Here is an 18,921-nt window from a genome sequence, read left to right on the forward strand (position 1 = left end):
CATTCTCAAAGAATTAGCAAAATAGTATTCAAATATGTTTATGCTTACAAGTCAAGCTCTGAGAAACTAGGAAGGTGGGGGAGCACCCTCTCAGAGGCAGAGGGGGTAGAGCTATGGGGTAAAGAACTCGGGGAGGGGACTGGCAACTTTTGGAATGTAAATAATTTATTAAAATTTAAATTAAAAATTTAATAAAAAAAGAATAAGTGAGGAAAATATTAAACTGGAAGCATCATGAGATGACCTGAACACAGAGAAATAAGGTGACCAGATTAGCAGACTAAAGGGTTAAATCCTGAAAAGTAATTTGAGCTGGCATTTGCCTTAAAATACTTCATAAGAAAGAACTAGTAGTAACTGCAAAATTAACAAAAGTGGTAGACCAACACATGTGGTAAAATGTGTATACCCGAGGGTCATGGTAAAGACTACTACTATTTTTACTTTATATATGTTTTAAATTTTTCATCACAAAAAATGTGGTTACCCAGATTAGCTTGAATATCGTTTCACTGAGTCTCCAAAGATTCATGTGCAACTTTGTTTCTAGTGTGGCCATAATTAACTTTTAGCTGGACTTCCTAGAAGATAATAAGGTCATGCATGGGACACTACTCTTGGAAGGGATTACTATGAGCCTCACAGAATGGGTTATTTCCTGTGAGAACAGGTTGTTATAAAGTGAGGCCATCCAATGCAACTGGCCCCTATGACACATGTCAAAGTCCTTTTGTGGTTCTCGTCGTGTTTTAATGCTGGTGGTGGGAGACAGGGTAGTGAAGAAATAAGAATGGGCCCGTCAGAATTCCTACATCATGTCAGTGAACATTTGAGTTAAATAAATCCCTTTATAAAGGATAAGCCTCAGTTAGTTTGGCATAGTAACAGAAAACATACATACCATCAGTTTTACAAATGAGTCACATTTCATTAGTTTAATTTTGGATGGCAAATCAAAGACAAATAGAAAATCACTGAAAACAACCATATCTGAGAATTCTGTAGAGACCTAAAAAAAGAAAAATGAGGCAAACAAGTTTTGACAATGAAAAAAATAACATTCATTCCTTTCCTAACTTTATCACTATATTTACTGCTAGGATCTTTTGAATCTATTACAATGAAGCATCTTCCTTCCTTCCTTCCTTCCTTCCTTCCTTCCTTCCTTCCTTCCTTCCTTCCTTCCTTCTGTCTGTCTGTCTGTCTTTCCTTCTTTGTATTTGAGACAAAATGTCATATATCCTAGGTTGATCTTAAACTATGTCCCAGAGAATGACCTTGCACCTCTTTTTAAAATTATTTTTAAAATTTTAAATTATTTTATCATTTTAAGTTATGGGTTTTTATTGTGCATGTGTATCTGTGTACGACATGCATGCAGTGTCTTCAATGTCCAAAGATGCCAGAAGATGATGTCTGATCTCCTAGAACTAGAGTTGCAGATGCAGACAGTTGTGAAATACCATATGGGTTCTAGAGATGGAACCAGGTTCTCTGGAAGAGCATCCAGTTCTTTTAACCATAGAGCCATCTCTCAAGCCCTGACCTTGTACTTCTGATCCTCTATCCTCCACCAAAGTATAAAGATTACAGGACCTCACTGCCATACCTGGTTTATGCAGTACTAGGGATCAAGAACCCAGGCCTCCATTTGTTCTAAGCAAGTACTCTACCAAATGAGGTACATATCTATCCCTTAGAGATAATTCTATAAGAAAATAAATTTGTTTTATGAGCAAAGTGTTTAAGCTTTCAATGGCATTCAATTTAACAAATTTAGTATTGTAATAAGGACATTTTCTGATGCAGCGATGATATAGTTGCTAACAGCTTTAAGTCATGAACATTCTTACAAGGTGATATGTTATACTTACCAGATCATTATGCCGTATGAACATTCTTCCTGCCTCTACATCAAAGCTAAAGATGCCAGAAAGCTCATTTATGATGAAGGCACTTTCTGGAAGTTGACATTTAGCCTTAAAGAAAACAAGACCTTGAATTTCATTTTCTATTAATAAATTGTATAGCAGGTAAAACCTAGATTTATATGCATATATACATTTGTCAGTGACTGAGAAAGTGTGTTTTAGACTAGCTGAATTAAATGGGATAAACTTCACTCAGCATATTTCACTGAAAAATCAAATTCTGTCACTCAAGAATTTTCCATCTACCAGGTGGTGGTGGTGTTCACTTTTAATTCAACCATTCAGTAGGCAGAGACAGCTGAACTAGAGAGGCCAGCCTGGACTAGAGTGTGAGTTCCAGGGCAGCCTGGACTAGAGAGTGAGTTCCAGGGCAGCCGAAGCTATGCAGAGAAACTGTCTCAAAACAAGGGAATAAACAAACTGAACTCGAACAAACAACAAAACAAACAACAACAAAGAATATTCCATCCTCATGGTATCTATCAATCATTTAAAAAATTCTGGCTTCTCCGTGTATCTTTTCTGGTGTCAGTCTCTCTGTGCCTTTGCAGGACAGTTGGGGTCTTTTTCCCCTTTACCTACAAATACAAATGCTAGTTCTATATTAATTTGTATATGTGTTGTCTTGCTTTTACAATTTCACACGTATTTTTGATACCTGATACTTTTGATACACTGTGTGTATTCCAAAATACAATCCGTGTAAGGTACTCATGGTCAATTTACAAAGATCTTCTCAATAAATTTAATTTAAATTTTTTTTAAAACTCTACCAAATGAGGTACATATCCCAAAGTACAATCCGTGTAAGATACTCATGGTCAATTTACAAAGGTCTTCTCAATAAATTTAATTAAAATTTTAAAAAAACTATCTTTGGGGGAGTTATCATTCTATGCCAGAGTAAGAATGGAGATAGTGGGGAAAAAAAAAAGAATGGAGATAGTGAAGGTCATGGTAAGAATACTGGGTAAGGAGTCCTTTAAAGTTAGGGACAGGCTCCAAAGAAGGTGACACACGTACTCTAAGACAGATACATGGTGACAGAAGAACTGCTTAAAACTACATCTTCCAAGAGCAGATAGATGTAAGAACTCCTGAGACATAGCCTCAGAGGCTGCCTGCTCTGACCTCAAACCAAGTTCCTAGTAGGCCTTTAAACCAAGATACCTATGACCTTGAGAATAAATTACTGCTGGCTTAGCCAAAAACTTCTTTAAAAATAATGATTCTGTGTTACCTATGGCTTACTATACAGACAGTAACCAGAAAGCATCACAAATACACACACACACACACACACACACACACACACACACACACACACACACACACGATATCTCTGCCTATATATAGGTAGCTAAGTATAAGGTTAAACTTCTGGTTCTTCCTCTCCTTCCAAATGCAGAAATTATAGGATCCAGCACTAACCCTGGGTAGGACAGTTTGATGTTGGTAGAGGGTAGCTCAACAGGTGCATCTGACTAGTGAGCATCTGGTTTTCTTTTTTCCCTATTTCTTTGCTTATTTTTAACTATAATGTGCTTACTAGAAGTTTTCTTCCAAGTAAAGAATAAGTATTCAGTAAATGAATAAGTAATTAAACATCTTCATTGTTCATTTACAAAGTTAAATAAATTTAAAGCATCTGATTATCTACAAACAATACTAAAAATCACCAAGGAGACATGTAGTTTATTAAGCAGTAAATTAAGCTATAAGGGAAAGGTTAGATTTTTTTAAAATGTATTTTTAATCATTTATTTATTTATTTATTTATTTATTATATTTAAGTACACTGTAGCTGTTTTCAGACACACCAGATGAAGGCATCTGATCTCATTACAGATGGTTGTGAGTCACCGTGTGGTTGCTGGGACACCATTTCCTAGCTGGAGGAAATATAGAAGGGTAAATTTCTTTGAGACAGCCAGGAACCCTTAGGGAAACTGCAGCACCGTTTGATAATGGCTCAGAGCCAAAAAGAGACAGTGTACACTGCAGCCCAGAAGTCAGAGGGCAAACGTTGGCTCCAGGCCAAACCGACAAAGGGAGCCTGCTACAGGCACCAGCCCTCACCAGTCAGAATCAACTCAAACTGCCAGATGCTAAACTGGCCGCACAAGGTACTAGCTGAGCAGCTCCCGAGGCAACAGGCAGAAAGAAAAAAAAAAAAATCCAAGCCCAGACACAAACCTCTAAAGAGGTACTGTTGCAGCCTGCCCGCAGTCCACAACACAGAGAGACCACAAGGTACAATATGCTCGAAAATGTGTTTAAGTGCTAAAGGGGAAAAATGAATATAGAAAGAATACAGGGAGAAAGTCTCTGAAGGAAGTAAAGAATTAGAGATTGAAAAGAAAAATATTTTCTGTGTTGAAAATGCAGAGAAACACAATGACTCAATGCATCTGGATCGCATATGACTTTGTTATGCTTATCAGCATTCAAATGTTTTTTTTCTGTAACAATTAAAATTTTATAGATCCTCATTAAGAAAGATCAGAATAAAACAGACCGAGGTAAGGAGAGAACTGAAAGACAGGATGCTAGGTTCTGGGCCATAGAACAGAGGTTAGAGGACTCTTTAAATCAGAGTAAAGAACCTTAAAAAGAATCCAATCTGGAACCTACAATAGCAAAAACAAACAAAAAAAAGAAGTTCCAGATGAAAAAGAAATTCACAAATGCTTGGGGGAATTATAATGGCAACCCATAACAATACAATGCTTAACGAAGTTACCTGAGAGCAATAACATGCAATAGCTTATGTATATAATTTTGCAGAGTTTGAAAATTGAAAATATACATATGTGATAATACATCACACAGTTGATGCATATTTCAAATCCCAATGGTTTTCCGCCTTAAGTTCTAGAAAGGCTGATTTTGAGATTGCATATTTATTATAGATGGTGGCTACCTTAGAGAAGCATTTGCAGATTAAAGCTATTTATGCTCGGGTACCATACATTAGAATACAACAATTTTTTAGACATTATGACATAAAACCTGTTATAGGCATACCTTACAATCATACCACACAAGTAACTGTGCAGAAATCTAACAGAGCGTTAAAGATAATGCTCATAGAACAAAAGGGGGATACAGACTCTCCCAAAGAGAGTTTAAATAATATTTTTTTGACATTATTATTTTAAGTCTTAAATGTGGTGTGTGTGTGTGATTTTAAAGAATGCTGAGACACTGAGATGTATTTATTCCAGCACCCTGCCTGATCCTACCTCAGACTGCCTCAATGCTGTTTCTTCAATGAGACAGATATTATAACTGCTAAAATACATTGAGTTATGAAAAAACTACTGAACTAAACCAGCCTGCTTATATTAAGGATGTCCTAACCTAAGAATGGAAGGAAGAAAATGTGATTCTTTGGGGGAGAAATTTTGTGTTTCTCTCTACAGGAATAGAAAAGCTATGCATTCCTTCCAAACTGGTAAAAATCAAATCTAACAGATTTGACTTCAGACCCCTGAAGATTCTGGCTACAGATAGGAAACAAACAAACAAACAAACAAACAAACACCACGAAAACCAACCAAACAGGAAACTTGTTTCACTGACCCTTCTACATAGGGACAGTTCTGAGACTGGCTGAGACATGACAATGTTTTGTGCCAAAACTTCAGCTATGTGTAGTCAATAAATCATGTTGGCTATAGATTCCTCAAGACTTCTGATACCATCTTTTCTAATGGCATAGATATAATTCATATTATAGTTTGGTTAAACAATACAAACTAACTTATAAACAAGGACAGAGAGCAGAGACTCATCTGAGGCTGGATGGTAAACACTGCACATCCCATGCATGTGTAAATAGAAAAAAATGTGTATTACTCCTCAACGCTTACATATTCACAGAAAAAAAAAAAAAAAACAACCAGACAAGCAGCCCTGAGACAATTACCTTAAGGACGCCAAAAAGGATGCTGAGACATTGAGATATATTTATCCCCGCATCCTGCCTGATCCTACCTCAGACTGCCTCAGTGCTGTTTCCTTAAAATTGTGTATCCAGGACAGATTCAAAGAAAGCTGCTGGCCCAATTGGTGAGCATCAAAGACTGTTCCAGCCAGGACTTCAGTTAAGCCCTGAATTTTTCCAGCATGCAAAGACTGGACAATAAATGCTACAGCTAGCTTTCTTAGACTGACCCAAATCACAAATTTTAGGTGACCCCCCCAAAAAAGAAAATGCTTCAAGTCAGCAGGATGCAATTTTAGGACAAAGACAACCCATTTGCCAAAAGTGGGGTGGATGGTTCTTTGTTGTTCAATGGGTGATTGATCTTTGTTGTCATTTAAGGTGCCTAGTTACAAGGTGTAATGGTCTTCAATCAGGAAAGAAACAAATTAAGGGAGGTTAGACTCAGAGATTTTTCTTTCTTTTTCTTTCCTCTATCCTTTCTTTTCTATCTAGTGTTAATGGGAGGAGGGAGAAGGGATGTAAAGAAAGAGGTAGAATATAGAAATAATTAGAATAAAAGGCAGATTATTGGATCTACTCTTAAATTATAGAGCCACTACTAGTCAAAATAATCTTCTATTAGTATAGGTATTTATATATTGATACAAAATTAAGGTTATATTTGGTTACAACATACTAGTATCAACTTTTTAAAACCTATTGTACCTATGTAAATCTTAAAAATGTAATGTTAACTTCTAGTCTTTTTGAAAGTTACTATTATAAACTGTTTAGGATAATTAAGATAATGTCAGTTAATAGTCAGACAGTCAAACTCATGGTCATGTTAGAAACATGTTTAGTTTATTACAGAAATATGTTTCCAAGGTTGAACAGATATTAAATAGCTAGAAATAAACATTTACCTATGCAGACAGACTAATAGATAGATGCTCTTCACAAACCTCAGAGACTACAGAATATGGCACTTAAAGACATCTTACTGATAAAAGACCTTTTATAACAGTGGGACAGGTCTGATCCTAGCAGTACCTCCACTCTACTTGAAGAAGATGCTGAGCATAGAAGAATTCCATATGGAGCTTGCTTCATATATGGCAAGATAGTCACTGGGCAAGAAACTGCTTCAACTGCAGACAACATGCTGTCCAAAATGGACAAATGAGAAGCAGAGAAGTCAACTGCTAAGCTTTGTCAAGACGAGGTAAGCAGTCTTTCATAATTCTTGCTTCAAAGACAAATTTATCAGATATTCTGGGCCTAAAGGCTGAAGAAGGATACGCCAACATTATAGAAAAATTTGTGAGACTATCCAGGCAGCCAGCTTTCTCTGTTATTTCTATAATTTTGGAAGCTGCCTGCCTGTATTACATGCTTACTCATGTAATATTTATTCCTTCTCAAGTCTCTGATTGGGTTGAAGACTAGATTGTTACAGTCTTATAATTAAGTTACTCTCTAGTAAGTACACAAATTCATGAAAATTAAATAGGTGATAAAGTAATCAAAAAAGATATTGAGAAAGAAATTTTTAAAATTCTGGAGATAAACAAAGATAAAAACACAACACCTGACATATGAACACATCAAAAGGATTCCTCAGAGGAAAATAAAATAAATAGAAACATCTAACTAATACAAAGTATCAACTAATCTAAGTCCTGGTTCTTTGAGAAAAATAAACAAAATCAACAGACCCTGTCTCAATTAACTAAAATAAAGAGATGATCCAAACTAACACAATCAAAAATCAATAGAGACATTACAACTGATGCAAAAGAAATTCAGAACATTATATGGAAATATGTGGAAAAACCTGTCCATCATTAAACTGACAAAAAAAAAAAAACTAAAAGAAATACATGAATTTCTAAGTTGAATCACTAACTAGAGCAATAAGTCAAGAAGGTGTTTCCTCTATTAGTGAGGGATAACAATAAGAAAATAAGAATAAGTAAAATTAGGCCTATTTGCAGATAATACAATATGTATAAAAGATACCAAAAACTTGATCAGAAAACTTCTGTACTTCAGAACAGTGGCAATATTGAGAGGAAACTTACAAAGCTCATTAACCATTCTATAAGCCTTGGAGGCACAGGAGTAGCAGAGTTCCACCCACAGGACCCGGAAACTCACCGGGTTCCACTGAGAGAACACTTTACCAGCCATAATGGCTGGATCCAGCCCCTCAAATCAGAAGTGGCCAAACTGTGCCCTATGGAGTAAAATGCCCCAAGATCAGGCCATAAAATGCCACCAATCCCAAGACACCCTAGAAAGCTCCACCCCCAGGACACCCTATGTTATCTCTGCCTCCTGCTCAATTCTTTGTTTCTTCTCTCTTGTATGCAGAGGCCACCCAGCCATCCTCCTGTGTTTTTCCCAATGAATCTTCTGTGAGAGGTTTGTTGTGAAGTGATTCAGGCAGCAGGGTGACTTGCCAGGGCAAATGCAGAGACTCCTGTTATAGGTGCTACACTTGCAGATCTCTGGCTAAAAGGCCTGACCTCTACCTGCATGCAAGATAAGACAGCCCATCCTTGAAGAGCTCCAATTGCAGGGCCAGGCTCCTGAGAAGCTCCAGAGGCCCTTGAGGTAGAAGAGTAGCCAGAGCCGGGCGTGGTGTCGCACACCTTTAATTCCAGCACTTAGGAGGCAGAGGGAGGTGGATTTCTGAGTTCGAGGCCAGTATGGTCTACAGAGTGAGTTTCAGGACAGCCAAGGCTACACGGAGAAACCCTGTCTCGAAAAAACATTAAAACAAAACAAAAAAAACCTCACCAATCCCTGAGCTTGCCCCAAGATATAATTCCTCCAAGAATCCCAGGACACCATGGAACGTTTCACTCCCCAAGAAACCCTATATAAGTCTCTGCTGCTTCTCATCCCGAGCAGAGGCAGCCATTCTCGGATTTTCCCTCCCAAGAAATCTCTTGGTTGAGGTTTGTTGTGCCATATTCCTCAGCTCCCAACTGCCAGGATTGCTTTCCCCTCGGAGATGTAAGGCTTATACTTTCTATACGCCATCAGCAATCATGCTGAGTCCAAGATCATACACACACTTCCATTAATAAAACTTGAAAAATAAACCACCTGGGAATAAACCTAACCAAGGAAGTAAAAGCCCTCTTCAACGAAAACTTTAGATCTCTGAAGACAGAGATAGATAAAGGTAGTAGGAAATGGAAAGATAGCCCATGCTTGTTGAGTGGGAAAATTAATACTGTAGTTAATTAATGGTGTAATCAATACAAAATTAGTATGAATGCAATCCCAATAACTATATCCACAATATTTCCCACAAAAATAGAAAAAAAAGTTTGAAAATGCATATGGATCCAGAAAAGACTCCATATAGCCAAAGCAATCCTGAGCAAAATGCAGAGGGATTGCCACTCCAGATATCAAAATATATTGCAAAGCATAGGGGGAAAAAAAGACAAAAGAAAAGCCTGGTATAGGCACAATAACAAACATGTAAAAACATATAGACTGGTGAAACATAATAAAAGACACAAACATGAATGCACAAAGGTACAGCCATGTGATATTTGACAAAAACATATACTGGGTAAAAGACAGCATCTTCAACAAACAGTGCTAGGAAAACTGGATGTCTACACACAGAAGAATCAAAGTAGACTGTATCTACCTCTCTGAACAAATATTAACTCCAAGTGAATAAAAGACCTCAATTTCAAACCTGACATTTCTGGAAGAAAGATTGGCTTTATTCTACAAGATATGGTTATAGGAAAAGACCTCCTGATTAGAACTTCTTTTGCCTAGGACATCAAATTAATAATAATAATAATAAAACTTTGACTTTAAGAAAATCAGCAGAGTGAAGAAGAATCCCATGGAGTGACAGAGAATGTTTGCTACTGATTCATCTGACAGAGGATTAATCTCTGGAATACATAAAGATCTTCAGAAAACAATGTTAAGAAAATAAATAATCTAATTTAAAAATGAGTTGTAGTAATCCCATCGATGGAGTTATCAACCCACAGTCAAAATTTCTGACCCAGAATTGTTCCTGTCTAAAAGAACTGCAGGGACAAAAATGGAGAAGAGGCTGAAGAAGAAGCAGTCCAGTGATCGGCCCAACTTAAGATGCATCTCATGGGGGGACGCTAAGGCCTGACACTATTACTGATGCTTGATGTGCTTACAGACAGGAGGAGCCTAGCATGGCTGTCCTCTGAGAGGCCCTACCAACAGCTGACTGAGTCAGACACAGATACTTACACCTAACCACTGCACTGAAGTCTGGAACCCCTATGGTTGAATTAGGGGAAGGACTGATGAAACTGAAGGGGAGGGGAACTCCATAGAAAGACCAACAGTGTCAATTAACCCAGACCCGTGGGAGCTCCCAGAGACTGATACACGAGCCAGGCAGAATACACATGTTGGTCAGTGGCCCCTAGCACATATATATCAGAGGACTACCTGGTCTGACCTCAGTGAGGGAAGGTGAACCTAATCCTTGAGATACTTGAGGCCCCAAGGAAGAAGGATGCCTGGAAGGGAGGGAAGCACCCTCTCAGAGGCAAGGAGGAGGAGGATAAGGATCTGTGGGATAGGGGACCTGAAGGAGGGGCAATGGCTGGAATATAAATATATAAAATAATTTTAGAAAATGAGCTATGGGTCTGAAAAAAGGGTTCTCAAGCAAATAAATAAAAATATCTGGCCGGGCGTGGTGGCGCACGCCTTTAATCCCAGCACTCAGGAGGCAGAGGCAGGCGGATTTCTGAGTCCAGCCTGGTCTATACCAGGGCTATACAGAGAAACCCTGTCTAGAAAAACCAAAAAAAAAAAAAAATGTCTAAGAAACATCTGAAAAAAAGAATAGCTCATCATCCTTAGGAGTTAGAGAAATGTTCTCAAAACAATTTTGAGATTTCATCTTACTCGAGTCACAGGGCTAAGATCATTAAGGAAGATGACAACAGACCCAGAGAGACCTGCAGAGAGGAGAGCTCTCTTTCACTGTTAGTTGAATTGCAAATTGGTGCAACCATTCTGGGAAATCAGTGTGGAGAATCCTCAAAAAGCCAAAAATAAATCCACCAAATGAGCCAGCTATACCACCCCTTGATATATGCCAGTGGTTCTCAACCTCCCTAGTGCTATGACCCTTTAATATAGTGCATCATGTTGTGGTGACCTCCAACCATAAAATTATTTTTTACATCAGCACTGGAACAATTCTTATTAACTTCTTTATTAACCTCCAAGTATCTTTACTTTTCTCCAGGAAAATCAAACACTACCAATATGGAAAGAAAGGAATTTACAAGAAACTATCCAGGATGAAAAACAAAATCATTCACAAAATCCAGCTCTTTTCAGTTATAACTGTGAATGCAAGTCAGCTTAACAGAACAATGAAATGACAGATTAATGCACCAAATTCCATAAAATTATTTTTCTTGCTACATCATAACTATAATTTTGCTACTGTTAGGGATCATAATGCAAATATCTCTGTTTTCTAATGGTGTTAGGTGAACCCTGTGAAATGGTTATTGGAACCCCCAGATAGGTTGTGACCGACAGATTGAGAACTGCTAGTATATGCCCAAAGGACAAAATATCATGACCAAAAAAACATAAAATAATGCATTTAACTATGATTATTGCTTCAGAAGGTTGGAGTCCATAAGGACATGGAACAGGAATAGGTAATATACCACATGTATGTATGTATGTATGTATGCATGTATGTATGTATGTATTCATACATTTTGATCACAAAAAGGAATCTTTGAAGCCTGCCCCCAGGCTACTTCTCCAAGTAACATACTTCTCCAGCAAGACCATATCTTATAATCATCTTTAAACAGCCACCAACTGCAGGACAAGTATTTAAACATATAAGCCTGTGGAGCCATTTTCATTCAAAATATCACAATACCCTACTCCACAGATACTTCCTTGACCATTTTCATTGCCATGCTGTCTACAATGGCTAGAAAATGGAAACAACCTAAATGTCCTTAAATTTATGAGTGGAAAATGCAATGTGGTGTATATACACTACTGAATATTATTCAACTCTAAATAAAAGTGAAATTTTCATGTAAATAGAGCTATATATGATTATGCTGAGTGAGGTAACCCAGACTCAGAAAGGCAATGTCACAAGTTTTATCTTATCCATATATCCTTGCCCAAATATTTAGGTGTGAGCATAGAACATGAAGAAATCACAGAAACCAGGATAGTAAAAGGGGACTATGAGGATAGAGTGAAAGAAAAGCAAAACTTGAAAGAGGAATAATCAGATACAAGAGATATGAAAGGAGAAATGCGAAATCCTGAGAGACCTTAATAAGAGAGGGGACAGGTATCAATAGAGAAAAAGATGTTACAGGGCATTGAAAATGACATTAAGGATGTTTGAAAAAGCCATAAGAAATCACTTTATTTTATATTAACCTACAATTACACACATGCATGTATGTGTGTGCCTGCATGCGCGTGTGTGTGTGTGTGTGTGTGTGTGTGTGTGTGTGTGTGAGAGAGAGAGAGAGAGAGAGAGAATTATGTCACTTGGACTCTGAATGCTCCCCACAAGGGCTATAGACTATCTAACAAAAACTCCAGTGCTATGAATAAGAAACTTCCTTTTGAGTTTTGGTCAGGGTAGCTCAAGAGACTCCCCAAATAATATAGGCTATTGCTGCTGCCTTTGGCTGCTTCCCAGAGGGTGAAAACACCATATTCAGACACTGGACAAACAGCATTAGATGAAGATATGATCAGAAAGCCCTCTCCAGTTTTTATAGTCTCAGAAGTCTCAGAACATACTATGGAAGCTGCCAAGGGAGAGAAGCTACCACAGCCCTACCCAGTCATGATGCCTATGTTCCACATCACGACCAGTACAGCAAGATAGATCTCTAAAGGTGGTACACAAGTCCTGGCAGTAACCAGCAGCTCTCCAATTGGATGTAAGGCTCTTTTAACAGGAGGGAGACCATGCCTGGTACTGGAAATCTAACCAATTACCCAGAACTAGTGAGGTCAGTCTTAGAGAAGAGCCTACTACTGCCTACTTTACTAGACCAGCATAATTCCTAACTGCATTCTTAGCAACTATCCTTGTATCCACAGATAATTGTATCTCTTAACCCTCATCAAACATACTTCTCTTTGTAACAAATGGAGACCATTACAGAAAAAACTACAACTGGTCAAATTGCAGAGAACAACTGACCATGTTTCGCCAAGGCCCATCTACAACTTCTATATCAAAGTTCTGGAGAACACTGTGAAGGAGGAGGTGAAAAGATTATAAAAGGTAGAGGGTCAGGAAGTCTGGCGTATGATAGCATTTCCTAGAAATGAAAGGGAAGCTACATCAATGAGACCTTAATACTGAGGTTACCAAAATGAGGATGAAGCAATGACAATACCTATAAACATGCTACTGCAGACAGCAGAACAGTCACAGGGTTCCACCCCTACAAAAAAGACTACAGTCAACCCAAGGACTGCTGAAAGGGAATATTACTTATCTCCAGGGATGATCCCCCCAATTGGTTATTTAATACTAACCAAAATTTGACCTGAAATCATATACATAGAAGCAATGCTAATTGGACCCAACAGGTTGTGCTGATAAATATATGCATTTATACATATATGTAAAAAAATATTTAAGGAGTCCACGAATTTAAGAGAAATGTCAGGGAGACATGGAAGGGGTTTTGAGAAGAAAGAGAAGGAGAAATTATATCATCATATTTTAATTTCAAGTATTTTTAAAAATGTAATTGACTGAGAAATAAGGAATTAAATAATAATAATAATTTATTATTTAATAAATTGGTATATACAATTCCTTAAGAGGAGAATTTACCTTGTGCACTTCTTTTATCACTTCTAAAAGAACTTTAATATTAGTAATATACTGCTCGGTTGCAACTCCATACTGTATTTGAGAGATGATGGCTTTCTTTAGCATCTGAACCAGTATGTTCAGAGAAGAAACTTCCAAAGATGCCCAACATGTTCCTGAGGGTGTGAAAACCAAACATGAGAATGTATTCCTCTTCTCATCCCTTAAATTCCTCAGTTTTTTCTGGGATGTTTAAGACAAGAAATAGACGATGTTTCCCATATCTACCATCATAACCATAAAACAATTCTTCTATGGATATTATCACAAACAACACACTATTCAACAAATGTAGACCAAAACTTTAATCTATTAAAATTAAAGAAACTCAAATTCAGAATTTGAAGAAAATTGTTAATAATTATGATGAAGTGAATGATCATCCTTTCTTTGATTCTGTTGTTTGATTTGACGTTTCTGAGATAGGACATTTTTATGTAGCCCTTAATATTGTAGCCCAGGCTGGCCCCGAACATCTACCAAGCTTCCTGCCTGATCATCTGGGTGCTGAGGTTAAGATCATGTACTGACTTCATTACTTCCAAATTAGCAATTTTGTCAAACAGCCACAAATATCTGAAAATATACAGATGAATACCATGCAATGTTACTGATATTTCTACCTAAAAACTAAGTAATGCCTATTTTCAGATTACATAAACAGCTGTCACATATGGATATACACTTATTTTAGGTAGATTACACCTCACTTTTAATATTGTTGAGAATACACTGGATTTTGGTATTTTTAAAGAGGAGATGGTAGGGACATGGGAATCTTTTTTTTAATTTATGAGTGGATTAGGACTTTTGAAATATGACTCCTATATCAAGAAAAAAAGCACTTTCTTTTTTGAGAAAATGTCTTAAGTAGTCCAGGCTTCTGATTTGCTATATAGTCAAGGCTGGCATTGTACTCCTGGTCCACTTCCTCTACATCACAAGGTCTGGAATTACAGATGTTCACCCCCACACCCAGAAAATATCTCTTTTAAAACCTGCAAATATGGGGCTGGAGAGATGGCTCCATGGTTAAGGGCACTTTCTGCTCTTGCAAAGAACCAGGTTCCGTTGCCAGCACCCACACGATGGCTCACAATTGTCTGTAACTCCAGTTCTAGAACATATGTTACTCTCTCCTACACTCCACCAGCTCTGACACACATGTAATGCACATAAGTTCAGTTAAAGTACACACACATAAAATTGTTATATTTAATTTTAAAACACACTGCTCATTCCATTAATAATGATGCATGGACAATTTAATCATTTAATTCTGTAACTGTACTTCCTTGCATTTTTCTTGTAAGTGTAAGTTTATATACATCAAAGAAATACAGGTTACTACTACTACAGCAGTAGAAGAATGGAAGCAACTATCCATAGCACATTCCATGTTCTGGAACAGCGAGAGTTTGTTCCTCTAGGCCTGTGCATTGGAAATGGTAAAGTGGTGGGAACTTTAAGACATGGTTTAACCTTAAGCAATAATTGGTAGTTCTTGAGAGAGGGTTGTTATAAGAGACAGTGTGTGTGTGTGTGTGTGTGGTATATGCACATGTGTGTGCCCATTTGTAGGCACACACACACCAAGGACAGAGCAGGATGTCCAGTGTCTTGATTTATTATTCTATGCCTTGTTCTCTTAAGAGATGGTCTTTCACTGAATCTAGACCTAGTATGCTAGCCAGCAAACCTCAGCTCTTCTTTCTCTGTTCCTTGCAGCTCTGAGTTTACAGGTACACATACCATACTAGCTTTCCATGTGGGTGCTGAGCACATTTACCCACTTATCCATCTTAACTGTCATAAAAGGAGGTTTTCATGGTTACACATAAAAATCTGAGTCTGTAACTCCTTCTAAGATGGCACTGGGGTAGTTTATATATAGCGTTGTATTTTTTAAGTATCAGACCTTCAATGATCACTTAAAATTATGAAAAATTCCATAGTTTGAATAAAATAACAATGATAAGAAGTTTTTTCATTGAACATTTTCTTTATTTACATTTCAATTGGTTTCCTCTTTCCAGGTCTCCCCTTCGAAAATCCCCTATCCCATTACCCCCACCTCTATGAGGGTACTCCCCTACCCACACACCAACTCCATCTTCCTGCCCTGTAGTCCCCTACACTGGGGCATCGAACACCCTCAGGCCCAAGGGCTGCTCCTCCCACTGACATCCAACAAGGCCATCCTCTGCCACATATGTGGCTGGAGCCATGTGTCCCTCCATCTGTACTCTTTGGTTGGTGGTCCAGTTCCCAGGAGCTCTGGGGGAGGAGGGTGGTCTGGCCTGTTGACACTGTTACAATCCCCCTCAGCTCCTTCAGTCCCGTCTCCAACTCCTCCATTAGGGACCCCCTGCTCAGTTCAATGTTGGCTGCAAGCATCTGCCTTTGTATTTGTCAGGCTCTGGCAAAGCCTCTCAGGAGACAGCCATATCAGGCTCCTCTCAGCAAGCACTTCCCTGCATCTACAATAGCTTCCAGGTTTGGTGACTGTATATGGGATGGATCCCCAGGTGGGGCAGTCTCTGGGTGGCTTTTCCTGGGAGTTTCTGCTCCACACTTTGTCTCCATAATTCCTCCTGTATTTTGTCCCCTTTTCTAAGAATCACTGAAGCACCCACACTTTGGTCTTCCTTCTTCTTGGTCTTCATATGGTCTGTGAATTGAATGTTGGGAATTCTTAACTTTTGGGCTAATATCCACTTATCAGTGAGTGCATACTTATCAGTGAGTGTGTACTTTTGTGACTGAGTTACCTCACTCAGGATGATATTTTCAAATTCCATGCATTTGACAAAGAATTTCATGAAAGCATTGTTTTTAATAGCTGAGTAGTACTCCATTGTATAAATGTACCACAATTTCTGTATTCACTCCTCTGTTCAGGGACATCTGGGCTGTTTCCAGCTTCTGGCTATTATGAATATGGCTGCTATTAACATAGTGGAGCATGTGCCCATATTACATGGTGGAACATCTTCTGGGTATATGCCCAGGAGTGGTATTAGCTGGGTCCTTAGGTAGTACTATGTCAAATTTTCTGTGGAACCGCCAGACTGACTTCCAGAGTGGGTGTACCAGCTTACAATTGCACCAACAATGGAGGAGTGTTCCTCTTTCTCCACATCCTCACCAGCATCTGCTGTCACCTGAGTTTTTAATCTTAGCCATTCTGACTGGTGTGAGGTGGAATTTCAGGGTTGCTTTGATTTGCATTTCCCTGATGACTACGGATGTAGAACATTTTTTTAGGTGCATCTTGGCCATTTGAGTTTCCTCAGTTGAGAATTCTCTGTTTATTTCTGTTCTCCATGTGTTAATAGGTTCATTTGTTTCTCTTGAGTCTAACTTCTTGAGTTCTTTGTATATACTGTATATTATTCCTCTTTTGGGTGTAGGATTGGTAAAGATTTTCTTCCCAGTCTGTTGGTTGCAATTTTGGCCTACTGACAGTATCCTTTGCCTTACAGAAGTTTTGCAATTTTATGGGAATTTGTGGATTCTTGTTCTTATAGTATAAGCCACTGGTGTTCCATTTATAACTTTTCCCATGTGGCCATGTGTTCGAGGCTTTTCTCCACTTTCTCTTCTATTAGATTTTTGTGTTTCCTCTTTAAGGGCTTCTACCTGTTTACCTGTGTTCTCTTGTATTTCTTTAAGGGAGATATTTATGTCCTTCTTAAAGTTCTCTATCATCATTATGAGATATGATTTTAAATCAGAGTCTTGCTTTTCTGGTGTGTTGGGGTAACCAGGGATCACTGTGGTGGGAGAACTGGGTTCTAATGATGCCAAGTAGTGTAGGGAAATAATAAGGGGGCTCATGGGATGCCCTGGGGAGGGGAAGCAGCCCAGAGGTTGCCCTGGGAAAGGGGAGATCCACACCCCGCCAGAGTTTTACCTATTCTCTAGTCTGTCAGGCGTGGGAGAGCTGCTGTCTATCTTCCACTCATCCCTGGATGAGCATCTAAGCCTCTGACCCATGTTTCAGGGGGTGGGGTGGCAAGGGGCAGCCCTACCTGGGATTCCTAGAGCTACTTTCCTAGAGCCTCGGAGTTATGGGAGAGATAGATGAGAGAAGAGAAGTTCCCAACACCTGAGAGAGCGAGTGCAGTCTTGACTGGAACACAGAGACTCTCTATGGTTTTAGAGATTTATTGTAGAAAGGCAAGGGGAACTAGAGAAGGTAAGGGGGGGAAGGCTAGAGAGAAAGAGAGAGTAAGAGAAAGAGAGGTGAGGAGAGGAGAAGACAAAGAGAGAGGAGAGAGGGGGTGAGAGAGAGTATAAGAGGTAAGAGAGTGAGAAGTAAGAGTTAAGAGCAAGAGCAAGATGGGGGCCTAACAGCCCCTTTTATGGTCTTTACTGTTGCTAGGTACCTGGGAAGGAGTTTAGCCTGAAGGTCAGAATCTTGGCCTATGTGACTTCTAGCCATGCTTCTCTTGTGGGGGCTGTGGGAGGTGGTATCTTAGGCAGGAGCCAGAGTTCCGGGAGCATGAGGGAATGCCTACCGTGTCATGTAGGTGAATTATCACCCTTTGGGGTTCAAACTTCAGCTCAACTGGAGACCACCTGTCTTTCCATAGCCCAATTCCCAACAAAGTAGCATTGGTTTCTGTTGCTCATGTTCTTGCCCTTGCTTCTTGCCATCTGGTTATCTCTGGTATTAACTGGTCCTGCTGTCTCTGACTGTGTCTTGTCCCTCCTGCAAACCTGTGTGTCAGTACTCCTGGAGACCAGTTCTCTCTGGAAGGACTTTGGATATGGAGAGCTGTGTCACAGGGTGCAGCTCCAGAGTGCAGACAGAAACCTGAAGGATCATGTCTCTGGCTATTCCTTGGCTCCTGTGTTCTGATGGCTCTGGGTGGGTCCTCATGGGCCAGGATTTTGAGCAGAAATGGTGGTCTTACGTGTGCTCACAGATGTATAGCACTCCTGGGAGACCCACTCTCTCCCATAAATATTTGGGTATGGAGCACTGTAGCACAGGATCAGCTCCAGGCACAGACCCAGTGATAAAAAGTTTACCATTGCTTTTTGTCACTATTGGTTAAATGTTTGAGGTTTCCAAATAGTAATCAAAAATTATAAAGTATGATTTATCTTGA

At 38.9% G+C, this 18,921-nt stretch overlaps 1 protein-coding gene across 1 annotated transcript in view; it reads right to left on the minus strand.

Moving 5' to 3' along the window:
• Herc6 (HECT and RLD domain containing E3 ubiquitin protein ligase family member 6) overlaps positions 1-18,921 on the minus strand; it is a 70,993-nt gene that overhangs the window by 17,422 nt on the left and 34,650 nt on the right. The window contains exons 13-15 of the mRNA XM_021164082.3: positions 13,763-13,917; positions 1,875-1,979; positions 902-1,009 (exon numbers count right to left, since the gene is read on the minus strand). Coding sequence (XP_021019741.1) covers positions 902-1,009; positions 1,875-1,979; positions 13,763-13,917 — 368 coding nt within the window. The remainder of the gene's footprint in view (positions 1-901; positions 1,010-1,874; positions 1,980-13,762; positions 13,918-18,921) is intronic.

The sequence above is a fragment of the Mus caroli genome, unplaced genomic scaffold (assembly GCF_978045245.1).
Source record: "Mus caroli unplaced genomic scaffold, Mus_caroli_1 scaffold_7, whole genome shotgun sequence".
Lineage (NCBI taxonomy): Eukaryota > Metazoa > Chordata > Mammalia > Rodentia > Muridae > Mus > Mus caroli.